Source organism: Pongo abelii, chromosome 12 (genome assembly GCF_028885655.2).
Source record: "Pongo abelii isolate AG06213 chromosome 12, NHGRI_mPonAbe1-v2.0_pri, whole genome shotgun sequence".
NCBI lineage: Eukaryota > Metazoa > Chordata > Mammalia > Primates > Hominidae > Pongo > Pongo abelii.
The window spans coordinates 39650945-39668532 of record NC_071997.2 but is presented as its reverse complement, the minus strand read 5'-3'; the positions used below and the strand labels follow the sequence as shown (position 1 = coordinate 39668532).

At 46.1% G+C, this 17588-nt stretch overlaps 2 protein-coding genes across 2 annotated transcripts in view; both read right to left on the bottom strand.

The window, feature by feature from the left end:
* Positions 1–17588, bottom strand: part of SH3RF3 (SH3 domain containing ring finger 3) — a 371656-nt gene that overhangs the window by 241208 nt on the left and 112860 nt on the right. The window lies entirely within an intron of this gene.
* On the bottom strand, positions 7519–7879 carry LOC112132073 (small nuclear ribonucleoprotein G-like). The gene has a single exon (XM_054547912.1). It carries the CDS (start codon positions 7861–7863, stop codon positions 7636–7638), a length of 228 nt encoding a protein of 75 aa, XP_054403887.1. The 5' UTR covers positions 7864–7879; the 3' UTR covers positions 7519–7635.

Genomic DNA, 17588 nt, shown 5'->3' with positions numbered 1-17588 from the left:
ATGTGTCAGAAACTCTCTGATGAAGCCAAATGGAAACTAGGGCCCTGGCAGCACAAGGCTCTCCCTCCTTCCCAAGGCAGCCTACACAGTGAGCTGACCCCACATAGTTCACCCAGTTAGAGAGGGCATGGGGATGCCCCGTGGGCAGAATCTGGGGAAGCAGCAGGACAGAGAGGGTCTCTCTGCAGCTCGAGCTAAAAGGCAAAACCCCTGACCACAGAGTGTTCTGGTCAAATCCAGCACAGCCAAGGACATCAGCACAGGTCGCTGCCCCTGGATGGGTCCTGCTCTGACCTGGCAAGACCCTACCCCTATTAGGAAGGACAACAGCAGTGCAGGCCACTGTCTTCAAAGCAGCACATCTTATATGTCTGAATAACAAACCAGAACTTTCTGGCAGTCATCACTCAGACACGGCTGCCACAGTCAGGCTCCCAGAGGTACTCGTGACCTGCTGGTCAGTGCAGGGATGTTAGGAGCACAGCCAGCTGTGGCCCGGCCTGGGGAATTGCGGGATGACCGATTGGATTCCTAGTAAGGACAAGAATTGGTGGCACCACCCATACATTGTTCAGAGGCTCGCCGCCCTGGCCAGCCTACATGGTTGGATTGGCCCTGATAGGTGTGGGCTGTGCTGAGGGCCCAAGGAAGCCTCCAGTATCCAGGAGGCGACAAAGCCTAGAGGCTCTGAGCTGCAGAGACCCCTGCAGAAAACCCGGCTGCACTAGGGTTTGTGGTCCTCTCAACTCTGCAGTTTCTCGCTCTTTAAAATGGGGACAAGACCTCCTGACTGGCTGTCACAGTAGCCACTGCATCAGGATCCCCTCAGTAAACATTCCCTTCAGCCCCTACAAACAGCTCCAGGCTGTCCCCTACTCCTGAAAATCTGGCCACTAGGCATTATTAAGGTAAGTTTATTCTTTCGTAAGCCTCGTTGATGGGGTAAAAGTCTTACCAGCTGCCAGTTGCTTGGTGTTTCCAATGTCTGGGCCGGATAAGCTCCAGATCAGAAAGTCTGCCTGGTAGCCCAGGGATGGCAGGGCTGTCAGGGTCAGCAAATAAGAAAGTGTACATGTGTGCACAGGTATGTGGATATGTGTGTGCACATGTGGTGCCAATCAAGCAGGGAAAGAAATGCTAGAATGGTGAACACAAAAGGCAAGCTGGTCTAATTCACTGAGCCCAGGACAGCCCTGGCCCTGGTGTCAGAGAAGCAGTGTGCTCTGTCTGTGTTTACTGTGATTCAATGGGAAAGTGGGGTTTCCAAAAAAGCCTCCACTTAAACAGGTTGGCTGTCTGCTGTCCGTAAAACATACATTTTTAGCCCTTGTTTCTGTACTTGGGGCCCCTTGGTTTTTTTTGGACACTGAGACAGGGAGCTCTAGCTATGTAATTCAGGAAACAGGTAATGCACGTTGTCAGTGGCTTCCCTGAAGCGCAAACCAAGGCACTGAGAAGGAAAGTCTTCTTCATGGGATGGGTGGCAGGCAGAGTCCATCCTGCTCCAGTGGTCAAGGGGAGAAAGTAACTCCTCACTCACCACGAACTTGGGCCACAGTTTCCTGGCTGACAACCTCCCAGCCAGACTCTTGATGTGCCCTTCACAGACATCAGGGCAGCTGCCATTTACAAGAAAGCCATGGGGCTTCTTCCTCCCTCCCTCCCTTCCTTCCTCCCTTCCTTTCCTCTCCCTCCTTTCCTTTCCTCTCCCTCCTTTCCTTCCCCTCCCTCCTTCCCTTCCCCTCCCTCCTTCCCTTCCCCTCCCTCCTTCCCTTCCCCTCCCTCCTTCCCTTCCCCTCCCTCCTTCCCTTCCCCTCCCTCCTTCCCTTCCCCTCCCTCCTTCCCTTCCCCTCCCTCCTTCCCTTCCCCTCCCTCCTTCCCTTCCTCTCCCTCCTTCCCTTTCTCTCCCTCCCTTCCTCCCTCCCTCTCCTTCTTTCATTCCCTCCTCACTTCCTTTCTTTCCTTCATTCCTCCCTCCCTCTTCCTTAAGCCCACATCATTTAAAAGCAGAAACAGCTGACTTAGGACCTCCTGGCCACAGAACGAACAACATGACTTGATGCTGTCTCTCCAAGAAGGACTTACCTTCATGTCCACATGAGCAAGAGAAGCTCCTGCCCCAGTGGGCACTTTTCCAGGATGCTGAGTGAATGTCAGCTGCAGAGTGGACAAGACGGATTTGGTGGCTTTCAGGCTGCCTAGACACAGCCACTGAAATACACGGTGCCCCTACATGACATTCAAATGCCATACAGTGCAAGTCCAGGACAGCAATGTGACTCATGTCTGGTCATAGGCTGTCTGAGAACAGAGGCGGAATAACTCCCTCTAGCATGAAGAGCTGCTAGTCCCCCACACATCTCCATCCACCACCGTTCATGAAAAACACATAAAAATGCCATTCAATTAGGTAGAGGCTGATGGTTAGTCTCCGGGACAATGGAAGACAAGGGACACCCCCACCTGTCGACCAGCACTGCCACCTAAGACACCCTGAAGTAAAAATCCCACTTCACTGTTTTCTCCAGTGATTCATTCATCAATAGCTCGATGTATTCCCTTTCCCTGATTAAAAGTTAACTCCACACAAAGAAGATGAAAAAAGAAAGATTGAGAAAACAAAACTTAGACTACGAAGACTAGGGAAAAAGTAATAAAAATTGTGGCACAATCCCATTGGCAAATCCCCTCGAAGCTCTCAGGCCAGCGCACCTAGCAAAAGGGCTCCTGCACCCTTTACACACTAGCCCCTCAAAGCTCCAGGAGTGGACTGAACCTGGGCCTTGGTAAGTGTTTGTGACTGATCTCAAATCTGCCCTGTTTCCATGCGAGAGCACTCGTCTCCCCGTCTCAGTCAATGGTAAGTCTGAAACATCTCCTTCCTTGCAGGGAGGACATCGCATTGCCGCCCATATCCCTAATGACACACTGTCAACTGACAAGCCCAGAGCACCTTCCAAGCTCGCCCCAGGACTACATCACAGCGTCAACTTCCCCCACTCCCAGGAATACGCTCAACCAGGCCCAGGTGAAACAATGGGCGACCTGTCCATGGCAGGCTCTCCAACTGTGGGGTCTTCCTTGTCTACCTTTCACCTGCACTCAGGCGACAGGACTCAGTGAGGGCCTCTGCCAGGTGCTGGGTCATGGCGGCCAGGAGCACGGGCCTGGCCTCTCCCTCCAGACTTCACAGGCTCATGGGAAGGCCAAGTATTAATATGAAGCACATACAGGCTTACATTTGTGAGGAGGAAAAAGAGGACAGTAAGAGAGTATGTACATTTACATACAAGCACACACAGGGAATCTTCCTCAGGGGAAAGGTGCATCCTATTCACTAAGCAAGAAAACACTTCCTCTTCCCCTTCCTTTCAAAGGCCTTGATCTGCAGGACGGAAGCAGGGAGAATGAAAAGGGCAAAAAGGAAAATTAATTTAACCGTCTTCTCTTTCTGAAAACTCTGCCTATTAAAAGCACAAACAGTCGGCAGGGCGGTTTCATTTCCTTGTCTTCATTAAATCAGGAAGCTGAGATTCAGCAGAGATTCTGGCCCCAGAAGTAGCTTATCGGAAATGACCATGAGTTATCACCCCAGCGTCCTCCACATGTTTTCTGGTAAGTGGTTTCTTTACTTAACTGAGAAGGTTGTTCCCAACAGTTCTCAAAAGGTATCCAAATTCCCAAGCCTACCTCATATAACATTTTCATAATTATAGAGGTGATAGCAACCTTGGTGAGAACAACTATCAAGATGATTTTGATGGGGTTATTTGCTAATTTTGCCTCTTCTGTGAATAAAGATACCCAGTCGGCTGACTAATACGAACCCCCGTCCAACCCTGAATGTGTCCACAACCGCACAGACCTTCATACTGATCATTAAAATGAGAACAACCCAGACATTCCCCGGTGGTGGTAAAGTTAACCGAATAAAGCACTGCTCCAGTGCTCTGTATTCTTAGAGCAGCTTTACTCAAGTTTCACCAGTGGGTGGTATGGGGTCTGCTGGAAGCCCAGTGTGACAGTGTGAACCATTCACTGGGAGATACTTCCAACCCAGGTGCACTATTCTGAAGCCCCAACAGGTTGCCTAAATTGATTAGGAAAGTGAAATGTCACACACACAAAGCAAGAGTTGCACACGTGCACATGTACACACACAGACACACACACACAAACACTAATCTTTAACCTCCCACCACCGTGACACGGGTACCACCTTGTGTCTTTTAGCCTTAGGAGGACTGCAGGCTTGTACAGTGTTGGAGCCATCCCTGTTCTTTCCAGATAGAAATGATCTAATGGAGTAACCTAACCTGAACCACAGAGCCCCACACAGGTGTTCAATATCCTTCCAGAGCATTTTTCTAGCTTTTGAGACCAGAGTGGGGCACATGGAGAGTACTGCCTCGCTGAGCCCACTCACAAGAATTCGGACATCCACAGAGAGCAGATACTGCCCTGGCGAGGCAGTGCCTCCAGCCTAGAAGTATCCATCTGTTGGCTTAACTGGAGAGCTCATGGGGCACTGTCCTGAGCCACTGAAGTCCCGGCAATGAGGGGCTACTCTCATGGGAGCGGCTGGCACAGAAAGAGACAACCACACACCAATGTTAGGGGGTGCAGTTGAGACAGCAGAAAGTGAAACTCAGCAGAAGACAAATAAATTGTTTGCCCAGCCTTCTTCTCACGGGCCAGGAACAGTCATGGTTTCTTCATATGTGCCTCAAGTTTTAATCAGCATCTACGATGCTGTGTTGCCAGACCCAAGAGTACATCAGCTCAGTGTCAGAGGCAAAGCTGAACGAGGCTGGTGACATTTACATACAATGTGTCAGGCCCCATTCTAAGTACTTCACATCACTAATCCATTTAACCTCCCCAACAGCCCAATGAGGAATGTGCTGCCCCCATTTTACAGATGGGGAAACTGAGGCACAGAGAGGCCAACTTGCCCAGGATTATACAGGTAGAAAATTATGGCACTGACTCCTTGGTCTGCACTCTAAGCCACTATGATGCTGCATGCTAAAAACTCTAGAAAAACATATTGATTGTCCTCAGGTCAGACATCCAAAGGTCTGGAGTGGAGTGAAGAAGTCTATAAAATGTTAGCAGAAGAAAAATGTGATTTCCTTCATGTTTTCCTCTAAGAGTCCTTGCTAGAGGGGTTAGCGAGGCAGTCATGCTGGCTGCCACTAGCCCAGGGAAATTCTCATGTGGGTCAGAAAAAGCACCCCTTCAAGACAAATCTAGGATAAATGTGATGTGAATGGTGCCTGGCCCCTGAGTTGTATGATGTATAACCTACACATCTCAGGGCCCAGGCCCCATTCCCACTACATTTGACAGCCTTAAGAGCTGTGGAAGGGGAATTAAAGAATTCCATGCTTTTAGAAAGAAGAAAATGCAGTTCAAGACAAAATACTCATATATTACTTTCTGGTTTCTGCTCCCTGAACAATTATTTTCTTAAATTACAAATTACAAATCCTTGTGTGTCAACCTATATAGCAATCTTTGCATCTAAATCAAACAGAAATCATGGTCTCCACTTAGCCTGGTGCTTTAATAACCACCTGTTCTATTATATGTTCTATTTTCCAGACAGCCAAATTCCTTTCCAAATGACCCAGATACAACCATTTTTATCAAAATTCTAAGCACAGCCCCAAGCACAGGCTAAACCGAAAGACTCTTAGTCAGAATAAGAATTTGCTGCCTCAACATCTTAGATCCAACATGAAAATCATGGACACCAGTGGTGTTTCTGTTGCCTGGATTAGAAAACAAATAGCAAGCCTGGGAAACGTGAGAGCTGGGCAGCAAAAAATGCCCTCACCAGCCCACCCGGAAAGCAGTGCCCATGTCCTGAAACCACATGGACACAGCCTATCCTGGGGCCTCTTTCTTTGTAAACACTTCTGCCTCCAAAGGAAATAAACTAATCAAAGCACCTTAATCAAATTTAAAGGCTAGGCCGGGTGCAGTGGCTCATGCCTGCAATCCCAGCACTTTGGGAGGCTGGGGCAGGCGGATCACTTCAGGTCAGGAGTTCAAGACCAGCCTTGTGAAACCCCATCTCTACTAAAAATACAAAAACTAGCCAGGCGTGGTGGCGTGTGGCTGTAATCCCAGCTACTCAGAAGGCCGAGGCAGGAGAATCGCTTGAACCCGGGAGGTGGAGGTTGCAGTGAGCTGAGATGGCACCACTGCACTCCAGCCTGGGCAACAGAGCAAGACTCCAGCTCTTAAAAAAAAAGTAAAAGCTACACATGTGGGTCTAAATTCAAACTGATGGATTTTGCTTTTTGAGGTTCAAGAAGAACAGGGTGATTGACTACAGTCAGTCCCCTACTTATGATGGGCTGACTTAGGATTTTTCTACTTTATGATGGTAAAATACAATACCCAAACCGTACTTCACATACCTATATAACCAGTGTTTTTCACTTTCAAGACAGCATTAGGTAAATGACACAGATATTCAATACTTTATTATACAACAGGCTTTGTGTTAGACGATTCAGCCCAACTGTAGGCTGATTACCTTAGCCAGCCTAATGTATATTGTTCTGAGTACATTTAAAGTAGGCTAGGCTGAGCTATGAGGTTCTGTAGGTTTGGTGTATTACATGCATTTTCAACTTATGATACTTCCAACTATTGATGGGTTTATCGGGACATAACCCATCTTAACTCATTCTGTCATTCTAGTTTGCCTGAAATATCCCTAGTTTTAGCACTGAGAGTCCCACATCCCAAGAAACTCCTCAGTCCCAGGAACACCAGGACAGCTGATCAACCCATGATAAAGCTAAATCTGAAGGCCTGTAAGAAGACAAAGCTTATAAAATAAGCCTGAGGAAGCAGTTTCAGAAGTAAACATTAAGTTCAGAAAATTTTGAGAGTTTGCACCCAAATACTCCTCTGAAAATAAACTCGGCTTCTGTTGAACAATGTAAACTTTCTAAATTAAGCCTAAAACATCTTTTTAAATTATAATGTTGAAAGTTTTTTTCTTTTTTTTTTCTCCTCTGAGACAGGGTCTCACTGTGTCACCTGGGCTGGAGTGCAGTGGTGCAATCTTGGTTCACTGCAACCTCTGCCTCCCAGGCTTAAGCAATCCATCCTCCAACCTCAGCCTCCTGAGTAGCTGAGACTACAGGCCTGTGACACCCCACCCAGCTAATTTTTGTATTTTTTGTAGAGATGGCATCTCACTATGTTGCACAGGCTGATCTCTAACTCCTTGGCTCAAGTGATCCTCCTGCCTTGGCCTCCCAAAGTGGTGGGATTATAGGCGTGAGCCATTGTGTTCAGTAAAAGTTTTATCTTATTTTATTTGGGGGGTACTTTTGCTGATTTAAGAACATAAGGTTGAGAACTCAAAGTCTAGAACCCTGGAACCCATCCTCTTAAAACTCATTATGTACTTTAAAGGGATTAGAAAATTGTTATTAAAAATATTAAATACTTGGTATTTTTTAGTATATCTAATTCTTTTTTTGACTATTACAAAAGTTTATTTAACAAAAAGTCTAATATGAAAATGTACATGACCTAATTTTTACATCATAGTAAAATAGACCCTATGAAGAGAGGACATGGGTTTCTCTGCTGAACAGCCATTATTTATACTCGTTCCAAGGCTTCTAACATGATGATACTATTTCCTATTACCACCATTCCAATATTGTTCTGTTGCCCACCAGTCACCATCTCCACACATTCATCTATCACAAGATTCATAAAGGGATCAAATGACCACAATATTCCTTGGACATGTCTGCCACCATTTAATTTCAATGACAACTTCTTGTCCATAAATTTTTTCAACTCAGGAGGGTCAGCTTTGCTCATGGTGTCTACTTCATGCGCTCACAGATGCCTTGGAACCGAATGCACGGCCTCCCTCATGCTCCTCCAGCAGCCACGGTGTCTTGCGTCTCTCTAATTCTTTATTAAAGATAATTTGGGCCAGGCGTGGTGGCTCACGCCTGTAATTAATCCCAGCACTTTGGGAGGCTCAGGCGGGTGGATAACCCAAGATAAGGAGTTCGAGACCAGCCTGGCCAAGATGGTGAAACCCCATCTCTACTAAAAATAAAAAAATTAGCCAGGCATGGTGGCAGACGCCTGTAATCCCATCTACTGTGGGAGGCTGAGGCAGGGGAATCACTTGAACCTAGGAGGCAGAGGTTGCCATGAGCTGAGATCATGCCACTGCACTCCAGCCTGGGCGATAGAGTGAGACTCAATCTCAAAAAAAAATAAATAAATAAAAACATTAATAATTTGAAAAAAAAGCTATACAGAATGCAATGTATATGCCTAAACAATGTTAGTTTAGAAATTTAAAAAGATAATTTTTAAAATGGTTTCACTTTTTTGGATTTACTCCAGGTAAGTGATTTGATTTTTTGTTCTACCTAAACAGCACTGGATGTAATTATTTCCCAGGGCTTCAAAATTCTGAAAATCCTAATTCCCTATTGAAGCACTTTTTTTTCCTAAAATAGCTAATTACTAAATTATAACAAACATAGAAGTTGAATTTGGCAAGTTATAGTAGTTTGCTTCTAGGTCCTCCTTTGATATAAATATGTTTTCCATATTTGCCTCAGACTCAAAAGTTTTCTAAATTTAGCCCAGGAAACATACCACTATTATTATTATTATTATTATTATTATTATTACTGTTATTATTTTTTTAAAGGTTTTTCTGTATTTATCATGTTTTGAAAAAGAAAAACGGTCAAATTCTAGATCCTTCAAAATCCAGTCCATGATTATTCCATTTATTTTAATAATAATAATAAATATTTAAACCTGGTAAGTTTTCCGAGTATATCAAAATTTATTATGATGATCGTTTCATGAAGAAACGAAGTCGTATATAATACAAGCTTACATTGCTAAGCTCAAAAGTGAATTCAGAGCTGATGGAGACTGTTAGCTCGTGCATGTTTAGAAGCCCCCACGTTGGCTCTGTCCGACCGGCAATGGGTGAGATGTCTTCCCCAGGGCTTCCAAAGTTCTAAAAATTCTCGTAACTTGGTTCACGTGCCTTTCCCTAAACACAAATTCCCGAATTATATCAAAACCTTAAGAAACATTCCTAGGAGTGGAGAAAAACCTTAAGGACAGAGAAAACCTTAAGGACAGATAAAAACAAGAATTCTAATTAGACAAAAAAAAAAAAAAAGGAACACCTACTGTTTTGCCCTCAAAAACACTGATGTCAATCATGGTAAAAATAACAAGTTTTCATTTATATTTCACTGACTTAAAACTTTGTAGAAAGAGATCTGGTGCAGGCCGGGCGCGGTGGCTCATGCCTGTAATCCCAGCACTTTGGGAGGCCAAGGAAGGTGGATCATGAGGTCAGGAGATCGAGACCATCCTGGCTAACACAGTGAAACCCTGTCTCCACTAAAAAAAATAAAATAAAATAAAATAAATAAATAAATAATACAAAAAATTAGCCGGGTGCGGTGGCAGGCGCCTGTAGTCCCAGCTACTCAGGACGCTGAGGCAGGAGAATGGCATGAACCCGGAAGGCGGAGCTTGCAGTGAGCTGAGATCGCACCACTGTACTCCAGCCTGGGTGACACAGCAAGACTCTGTCTCAAAAAAAAAAAAAAAAAAAAAAAAAAGGAAAAGAAAAGAAAAAGAGATCTGCTGCAGGAGGGAAGGGTTCCTTGCTCAACGATTCTCCAGATACCCAAGGAACAGGCAGATACCACAGCTCAGTCTGATCTGGCTGGAACACCGACCACCCATCCCCTCGGACAAGTCTCTAGCAGCCTCCTCTGAGCTTTGGTTTTCTCATGGAGTCATGGCAATAATACCAACTTGCTTGGGGATTTTTGTGAAGATTATGTGTTAGGTTTCCTTCCCTCCATCTTAAAAATCACTGCTCAGGCCCTCTTCTTTTACCAAATAACTTTTCAACAGAAACCTGAAGAAAGAACTGGGTAGGAGTGGAGGTTTTGCTTAGCTGAAGTTAACGAATGTAGTTCTTGGCCAGGCGTGCCACGGCGGCCCACACCTGTAATCAATCCTTTGAGAGGCCAAGACAGGGAAATTGCTTGAAGCCAGGAGTTTAAAACCAGCCTAGGCAACATAGTGAGCTGTGGTCTCTACAAAAAAATTAAAAATTATCTGGGCATGGTGGCATGCACCTATAGTCCCAGCTACTCAGGAGGCTGAGGTGGGAGGATCACTTAGGCTCAGGAGTTGGAGGCTGCATCCCAGCCTGGGTGACAGAGCAAGACAAGAAAAGAAAGAAAGAAAGAGAGAAAGAGAGAAGAGAGAGAGAAACAAAGACAGAAAGAAAGGAAGGAAAGAAGGAAGGAAAGGAGGAAAGGAAGAAGGAAAAGAAGGAAAGGAAGAAGGAAAGAAGGAAAGGAAAGAAATGCAATACTTCATTTTTCTGTTCACTCACCAAGTGTACTAATTATTTGCTTGCACTTGAATATTCAAACCTATTTAATATACATGTTTGGTCGATTAATGTCTCAAGGTTTCTGTCTGCATTGCAATTGTCTTAGACTGGAATTAACTACAGGGTAGTAACATCCATTTAATTCCATGTGGAAAATGCCACTTGCAGAGCAGGCCTGCATAAATGACTTTGATGCGGTGAGAAAATGGAGCTTACCTAATAAAAACACTTCTCAATTATCCTACCAAAAGGAAAAAAATGAGAGCGGTAACACATAACCACAAGAGGCAAAACCATAAAACTTTCAGGAAACAATAAGAAGAATATCTGTACGGCTTCAAGGGTGGGGAAGATTTTTAAAACAATAGCCAAAATGAGCACATCAGAAAAGGATTGAGAGAAGTGACCTTGTTTATTAAAAGTAAGAACTCCTATTCATCTGAAATCAACTTACATAGCAATGAAAGAATTAATATCCAGAATATATTTAAAAAACTCCTCCTAAAATAAAAGATCAACAATCAAAAGAAAACAGGCAGTGGACTTTAAGGTGGATTGTACAGTAACAGCCTCCAATTGATTCATGTTCCCTGGATCCAGGCCCTTGGAATATTCCATCCAAGGTTGCCTCTAGATTTGGCAGCCCTGTGACTTCCTCTGGCTAATGAGACAACAACAATTACGATGCAGATGGAGGTTTAAAAAGCGCTTGCACATTGGAGGCTGCCTTTTCTTGTTGCTTACTGGGACTCTCAGTCCACCAAATGAAGATGCCCAGGCTAGCCTTTGGGGAATAAGAGACCATGTGGAGAGGAACCCAGGCCATCCTTGCTGCCCCAGTAATCCCAGCCAACACACAGAACTGTGAGCTAAATAAACGGGTACTATTTTTAAGCCTTTAAGTTTTGGGTTGTCTGTTATACAGCAAATCCTAACTGATACAGGGAAAAACATACAGAAGATGTTCTCCTTCACTGGCAATCAGAAACTAACAAAAGGAAGAGCTAACACAGCCAGTCCGTCAACTGTGAGGTGTTAAGGACACTCACACCTTTGTTTATAAAGAGCAGCTGCCAAGTGTAACCAGGCAAGAGTTTCTGCACAGGAAGAGCATAGCGGGCTGGACTGACACGTGACCACCCATGCCTGTCTAAGGTGGGAAGAAGAATGGTTTTGCACAAAAACTTCCAGGAAGTGTCCTCAGAGGAACGGTCAGGAGCCATGATGTGCAGGGCTCGTCTGGGAAGCTCAGTTGGTCTTGCACAAGTGTGCTAGGTTACTTAGGAAATAAACTGATCTGGAGACTAACGAAGTTCAGGGAGGGGGCTTCGGAGATTTGGAGAAAGGGCTCAGGAAAGCCCTTGAAAGCCATCCTTGGTGTGTCACTGACTGCAGCACATGAAGGACTCACTGCAGCACATAATCTGTGGGCATCTGTGTGGCATGTGACTTCATTCTGTTCTCCCTTATCTCATAGCTTCCTTGTCCTCTGCAAACCCAAACTCCATGTTTCATGTCTCTGGATAATATCCATACACCCATGGGATTACAATTCCCCAAACATGGGAAAATGAAAAATTAAAATAGTTTTAGAGTTGAATGTAGTTGTGACTACAGGAAAGATGTCACATCATCTCAAAAAGTGAGGGTTTGACCAGAAAGAAACTAACCAGCATCCTCCAACATGAGTCCTCCTCATGCTCTGGGAACTCTTCCTCAAGGCTGAGCTGCAGCATTGGCCTGGAGCCCTAAGTCAGAGGGGTCCTAGCATCAAGCCTGTGTCACCAAATGGAAGGAAGACACCCCCAGCATCGCTGTCAGAACATAAGCACATGGATGAGCCAGGACATATGACTGCAGTTCAACTCAGAGCAAGTGAGGCTCTCCAGGCTCAGGTATCATCTCTACCCCGGCATCTCCACTGCCTCCCAGTCCATCTGAGCAGAGACATCCAGCCTTAGGACGAGCCAGGGCAATTCCACCAGGCACATTAACTCCACAGGTCAAATGAGACAAGTGCAGGGAGATACACTGGCTGTGTGTGGAAAGGAAGGCTGGAGGGTACTACAGTGGTGAAACATCTACACTTTCCAGCCATCCTGTTAGGCATGATATTCCTTGGAGTATGCAATGGACTGAATGTATGTGTCATCCTAAAAGTCATATATTAAATCCTAACCTCCAAGGTAATGCTATTAGGAGCTGAGGCCTTTGGGGAGGTGACTGGGTCGTGAGGGTGGAGTTCTCATGAATGGGTTTAGTGCCTTACTAAAGAGGCCTCGGACAGTTGCCTTGTCCCCTCTACCATGGGAGGACACAGTGAGAAGGCACCATCTGTGAACCAGGAGGCCAGTCTTCACCAGACATCGAATCTGCCAGTGCCTTGATCTTGGACGACCAGCATCTAGAACTGTGGGAAATCAATTGCTGCTGCTTTTAAACCACTGCGTTTATGGTTATTTTCTTACAGCAGCCTGAAAAGCCTAAGACAGCCTCCGTCAACCTCACAACCACCCTGCAAAGCAGGCATCCTCCCACTTCACAAATGAAGAAACAGAAGTCAAAGAAGCTAAGTAACTTGCCCAATGTTATCACAGTCCTAGGTGTAAAACTGAAGTATGAATCCAGGTGTCTTGATTTCAAAAATCCATGCTCTTTTTTTTTTGCTTCACCACACTGGTTTTTTGTGAATAAGCCAGCTTAGAGACTTTCATTATAGCGGTGATTTTTTTTTTGTTCCCTCAAAGGATTTCCTGAGACTAGTAAATGATGCCCGGGATTGTGTTAAGTACTCTAGATTTCAAGTGTTAAGTACTCTAGATTCAATCTCTCATGATGGATTTACAAACTCCATAAAAGATCTGAGGGTCCCCTGAGGCAACTTTAACCAGAAAATCTGAAGGTCCAGGAATTATAGCAAAAATGATGACTTAGAATGAATTTCCTGAATTTGTTAAGATATTTATTGTGGCCAACTTCAGAGAGAAATCTTAACAAATATGGTCTCAGTTCAAGGGATAAGAAGCAAATATGAAAACTCGTAAAGTTATTTTATATAGAGATTTAAATTTGTCTCCTCATAGCCCAAGTTCCTATAATAACATGTCAGGCTAGAGGTGCAGTTTGTCCAATAAAAATAAAAACTTAATTTACTTTTTATTTCTAGTTGACCCTTAGAAAGGAAAATAATCAACCCACATAGGAAGAACTAATGTGCAAACTATTTTGCCAGACTCTGAGGGTCTGAATATCCGGAGGCAAACCACAAAGAAACAAAAATTACATGAAAGCACCAAGAGGGAGGTCCGGTTACAGCAGAGGTTGACACCGTCTCCAAGTTGGGGACAGAAGGAATGACCACAGGCATGGGCCTCACCTTGACCATGGCAGCGGACAGCTCCACTCCTGTCTCTGTGTTCTGAAAACCTCAGAGCAGCCGGTAAGATGACCCTAGAGAGACAGGAGCTACACATTCACCAGGAGCACGGAGGCCACATGGCAAGAACCCAAGTGGGCTCCGGCAAGGGAGCTTCCCGTGAGATGGTGCAGGGGCTCTCATTCCATCTGCTGAGAACTGGGCACACTCTGTTCAGCAATGGGTCCCTCAGCACAAGGCTGCCCAGACAACAGGACTAAACACTTAAAGAGGATGCCATCCAACAACAAAGACAGCAAGAACTGTACTCACAGTTCTCCATAGAGATACTGGCACCTGATCAAGTCTGAAACCCAAGGGCAAGCTCAGGGCCAGCCAACTTTGTCTTGCTGCTAACTTGTGTCCACACCCTGCAGAATATGACGATGGCACAGGCTGCAGTGGGAAAGGTGTGTAAAATCTCCCCTGTTCTCAGGCCACCCCTCCAAGACCAGCAGCAGGAGGGGCACCTGCCCTGGGCCACAGGCTGCCTCAAGGGCCTGGGCATTGAGGTTCTCAGTGACTTTGACTCCTGTCTCTGGAGGCTGTGATTCTCAGTGCTGCAGATAATACCATCTCCATATTTCCTCCCTGTGTTAGCCTAACAGAAACTCCGATATCTTCTCCTGCTAACTGGCATTCTTGGGTTTTCCTCATCCTGCCAGTTTATTCCTATAGCAACTATTAGGTGGAACAGCTCTCATCTTAAAAACGGTTCCAAACAGCTTAGGGCCCTATAAATTTAATTTTCAATCTCACATTTGGCATTTGTTTGGGGGTAGTTCCAACACATCAGGAAGACAGAACTGCATTCATGGGCGAAAATCAGTACTGATGGTTTTGCCTAAAGACTGAATATAGTATTTACTTTCGTAATACCACCTGAGGTTTATGTATTAGGACAATTCTGCTCTGTGTCACTTTTCTCAGCTGCTCCTAGATGCAAAATGTGCACATTTTCCTGAAGAAGCTGTTGCATAATGCTTTGTTGTGCCTCATGTGTGCTTCTTAAATGTTTTATGCCCCCGTCATGTTTTATCTCCAGCTTGGATTAGAATCTATTGTTTTGCAGTCCATAAATAGTACACTCTTCAAACAGTACCAAAAAAAAATAGCTACAGAGGATTTGCTGAATTGTAAGTTCAAGGAAAACTATTCTTTCTATCAGGATTCTAGGCAATCTAGGACCAACAGAGAAAATACCCTCGCTACAATTACCCATCTCACTGTTTAATGATCACTGCTGATGGCAAAAACTTCACCTATGGGCACATGAGCTGGGCAGGGCAAACAGAACCACCAAGTGCCCGTGGCTGTTGTGATGCATGTGGGTGGCACGAGCTCTTCTGGTGTCTAAGCCTCTCTCACTCACCACTCACTCATCTATTTACTCACTCAAGATCTTTCTAAAGCAAACCAGATCACGTATTGTCCTGATTACAGCCTTTCAATGGCTTCCCAATGCACAGAGAACATGTCCCAAACTCCTTTCCTGGATTGCAAAACCACTCGGGCCACCCCGGGGTTCTTTGAAAACACCACGCTCAATCTCTCCTTAGTCTCCCTGCACCAGGTGATCGTCCCCGACCTTTGCCTCCCTGGCCCCTTCTCACCACTCACATCTTCAGCTCTCAGCTTACACACCATCTCTAAAAATGTTCCCCAGCCACCAAACATAAAAGTCATTCTCTGTCATTCGCCATTATATGTTCCCACGGTGTTAATTACCTGTATGTCACCTGCCCCATCTGACTTTTTTCATGAGCATTTCCTGTTCATTGGCCTTCCTGGCTGGAACGCACACTGGGAGAATACGAAAACCCCTTCCTCATTTGCCACCACACACTTGATGCAAGAAGAAAGGACAGGCACCCCAGCACATGCCCCGGGAATATCTGGTAAGGGGTGAAGAGAAGGAGACTAAGCACATGGAGTCTCAGGGCTGCAAAAGCACACAGGCGTCTCAGGATCCATGCGGCGTACGGCTGACGCCGGCTCTGGCCCAGGACTGGCAGTTGCTGATGGGTCCCTCTCCTGAGGCAGGGGATCTGCAGGCCTCTCAGCTACTGCTCAGACCTCAAGAAGCTTTCCTCAGCCCTTACAAGACACCTGCACAAGGCAATAGCCTGCTCCCAATTGTCTGTCTGAAAGACAACACCTCCCATCTCATCTGCTGCTGATGCTACAGGAATATGAACAGCCTATTTCATTGTTCTCACAAATTACAACACTCTAAATTCAATTTCCTTAATAGTCTCAAACACTCAGAATAACAGAACCATGAGTCACAGAAGTCCGACTCAGCCTCACACAGAGGACAAGAATCCCTTTGGCTGCAATTCCTGATTTCCTAATGCTGTTCTGTGAGGTTTTTGGATGCTTGTTCCCTTTGTGAGAACAGATCATCTGAAGCAGAAGAAAAAGGCCCTATTGCTCTATTTGGGCCACAGAGTGAGGGTCCCCATCCTCTCCAAGCTTGCCACACCCCAGCCTGAGGACACCACTGGGGAAAGAAGATCAAGGCCCAGCTGTGGACTCCAAACCTCTGAGCCCAAACCAGGGCTCAGGAAATGTGTCCTGACTGTCTGGCCAAGCAGCCATTGGATTAATTTTACTGGAGTTTTCACAAGGTAGGCACAGCCCAGTAAGGAAAAGTCAAAGCAGGAGGTCTCTTTGGGCTAGACCGGCCTGGGGTACGGCGGTCAGTGCAGGCACAGGCTTCCCACTTGGCCTTGTTGCCATTCACTCCCGCTTCTCCAGCGGCCAATCAGTGCCTGTGTCACTGGGGTGGCTCAGCAGGAAGGCCTGGCCCCATTCTGAGCCCCAAGGCCCAGGACTCTAGGCACAGGCTGCTCTATGTGTGTGACCATCTACAACGAGGCACAACACAGACAGGAGACAAGGTCCTCAGTGTGGCAGCCGGCAGACTCAGCTAGGAGCTTCTAGACTCCCAGGCCTGGCTTCCACCCAATTGGTGACATTAAAACTGCTAGGGGGAACCCATGCCTCAGGACTACAAAGCTCCCCAGATGGTACCAAGGTGCTACCAAAGTTGAGAACAGCAGGAAAAGGGGCCACCTAAGTTAGGACACCAACACAGACGAGAGGGGAAGTGATTCCTCAGGCGCCCTCCATGACCAGGGAAAACAGAAGGCAAACGGAGGAGCCACCCTGTGTGGCAGGCTACCTATGACACCCCTGTCTACACCAGAGCCAGCCACTTGCAGGAAGAAGGACTGGGAAAGGGAATCCTCTCTCCCAGTCTGATCACTCACAGGTGTCAGGCCAGGAAAACCACCATGAAAGCAGCACTCTGGGGAACATCGTGTCTCAGGTCCAAGCAGAGGTGGCGGGCACCTGTAGTCCCAGCTACTCGGGAGGCTGAGGCAGGAGAATGGTGTGAACCCGGAAGGCGGAGCTTGCAGTGAGCCGAGATCGCACCACTGCACTCTAGCCTGGGGGACAGAGCAAGATTCTGTCTCAAAAAAAAAAAAAAAAAAATTATTCAAGAGACTAGGGAAACACGTAGGGTGGGAACAGAAAACTGGCAGATACAGAAGCCAGAGAAGAGGGACTGCAGGGACTGGGGGAGAGAACTGCCAAACCCTCACCATGGCAAGGCCAGGAGACAGAGGGTCCCAGGGGCCCTCCCAGCAGAGCTGACCGAACCAAGCCAAAGGTCAATGCCTGAGGCCAAGTGGGAGGGAAGAAGCTTACGTGGGA